The 2500-nt window shown below is 38.6% G+C and overlaps 1 gene segment (V, D, J or C); it reads left to right on the top strand.

The window, feature by feature from the left end:
* Positions 1-1751: 1751 nt before the first annotated feature.
* Positions 1752-2500, top strand: LOC122116803. The segment is given in 2 exon segments: positions 1752-1800; positions 2169-2500. Coding segments are annotated over 2 exon segments (381 nt in total).

Below are 2500 nucleotides of genomic sequence, written 5' to 3'. Positions count from 1 at the left end.
CCCCTTACTCTCTTCAAAATAAAACAAAACAAAATTTATATACAAGACAAGGATACAGAAAACATAACCAGCCAGAAAGAAGATAAAAAATAAAAAGCAAAAAACAAAAGAAATAAACCATAATTTTAATAGATCATATATATATATATATATATATATATATATATATATATATATGGATATACATCCATTGAGGCTTTCTTATGTGTGAAAATATCGTACAGAATGGTTAAAATTCATGGGCAAGGTAATGAATACATTTCTTTTCAAGCATTGTTGCCTCCTCCCTTGTTTCATTTTCTTATCTACCCACAAGCACCCTCCTCCACCTTCCCCCCCCACCCCTCCTCCCTCAGCCAAAGTTGTAAAGGTCTTTTTTTCCATAACATCTTGTACATCTTATTTTTGCAATGGGTCCACCTGTATCCCTATTTAAACAATTTGTTTTTCCCTTCCCGTCCAAAAATTATATCAACATCAAATACAGTGAAAACAGGGGTTATACCGTGGGGGAAGGACATACAAAGCAACAAAGAAATCATCTTATAAGTATGTTAGAAACAATCACAAGAAAGAAAAAAATACATTTGAATCCTTATCTTGGGGTTCATTTTTCTAATATCAACTTGTCTGACCATTTCTGCTTGTCCAGACATGTACTAATGATTGCAAATAATGGAAACCATGGGACCTATGTTTCTTTGGGCCTGACTTACTTCACTTAGTATAATTTTTTGCAACTCTTTCCATTTCCTAACAAATAGGGCAATGTCATTCTTTCTGATGGAGGCATAGAATTCCATCGTGTATATATACCATATTTTCTTGATCCATTCATCTTTTGAGGTCATCTGGGTTGGTTTCAAATCTTAGCTATGGTTTCAAATCTTAGCTATGGTAAATAATGCTGCAATAAACATAGTTGTGCTGGTAGCTTTAGTATGGTTCTGTTTTTGATCATTTGGGTAAATACCAAAAAGTGGGAATGCTGGGTAATAGCGGAGCTCTATGTGGAGTCTTTTGAGAAACCTCCATAATGCTGTCCAAAGTGATTGAACAAGATTACACTCCCACCAACAGTGCAGTAAGGTTTCTTTCTGTCCTCATTCCCTCCATCATCTGTTGATATTAGAGTTCTTGCCTCTTCAGTAAATGGTGCTGGGAAAATTTGTTAACCACTTGTAGAAAACTAAACCTAGATCCTTATATATCACTCTGCACCAGGATCAACTCCAAATGGATCAAATACCTAGAAGTTAAAGCAGACACTCTGAAAACATTACAGGTTGGATTCAGAGAAACCCTAGGTCTTCTGGGTACATGCCAAAACTTTCTTAAAAGAGACCCAGAAACACAACAAATCAAAGAAATTTTGGACAAATGGGACTGCAAAAAATTGCAGAGCTTGTCCATGGCAAAGGACATAGCTAGCAAGATCAATAGATACAACGACAAGTGTCTCATATCTAAAATAAATTTAGAACTAAAAAAATTAAATCCCCCCAAAACAGATCCTCAATTACACAACTGCCCACTAAACAAGTGGGCTAAAGACTTAAAGAGAACCTTCTCTGAAGAGGAAAGTAGGATGGCCAATAGACACCCTTCCTTTTTTCTTTTCTTACACTGTTACATCCAACTGGCTATTTGCATATTGCTCCCTAAGGAGGACCTTCCTTTCTAAGTCTGAAATAAAGGCTCAGCTCTGAACTTGCCTTGACCTATCAAGACTCCTCATTTCACTCCTAAACATGAAGTCCTCGTCTCAGCTCCTGTGGCTGTTATTGCTCTGGATCCCTGGTAAGGGCAAAGGGAGGTGAGGAATAAGAGTCGGTGGGAGGGTGAGCTCTCATGGACCAGTGGTAACTTATCCATGTGTTAGATGTTCATGGTAGGGCAATGAGGTTTAGGTCTGAGAGAGTGAGAAACAGTCAGAAAGAGCTAGAACCTGTGCTTGAGTGAAGACTCTGCTAGGTGGGAATACTGCTCTTGACTCCTCGATACACTTTTCTGCAGCAAGAATATTGCTTTTAATACTTAGTATTTTAAATTAAAAATCAAATCATGAATATGAATAAGAGGAAATATATATCTAAATAAAAGTAATGCATGCATTGCTCCCTATGTTTATGTATAACCTTGCTCTCTCTACCTTATTCTAATTTCAGGATCCAGTGGAGATGTTGTGATGACCCAGACTCCACTTTCCCTGCTTGTCACCCTGGGAGAGCCAGCCTCCATCTCCTGCAGGTCTACTCAGAGCCTTCTGCATAGCAATGGAAACACCTACTTGCATTGGTTCCTACAGAAACCAGGCCAGTCTCCACATCACCTGATCTATTTGGTTTCCAAACGAGGATCTGGAGTCCCAGACAGATTCAGTGGCAGTGGGTCAGGCACAGATTTCACACTGACAATCAGCAGGGTGGAAGCAGAGGATGTTGGAGTTTATTACTGTTTTCAAAGTACACATGTTCCTCCCACAGTGATACAGCCTTGA

Source organism: Dipodomys spectabilis, unplaced genomic scaffold (assembly GCF_019054845.1).
Source record: "Dipodomys spectabilis isolate Male_0828 unplaced genomic scaffold, ASM1905484v1 ptg000137l, whole genome shotgun sequence".
Classification (NCBI taxonomy): Eukaryota; Metazoa; Chordata; class Mammalia; order Rodentia; family Heteromyidae; genus Dipodomys; species Dipodomys spectabilis.
This window is presented reverse-complemented; position numbering and strand designations above follow the sequence as displayed.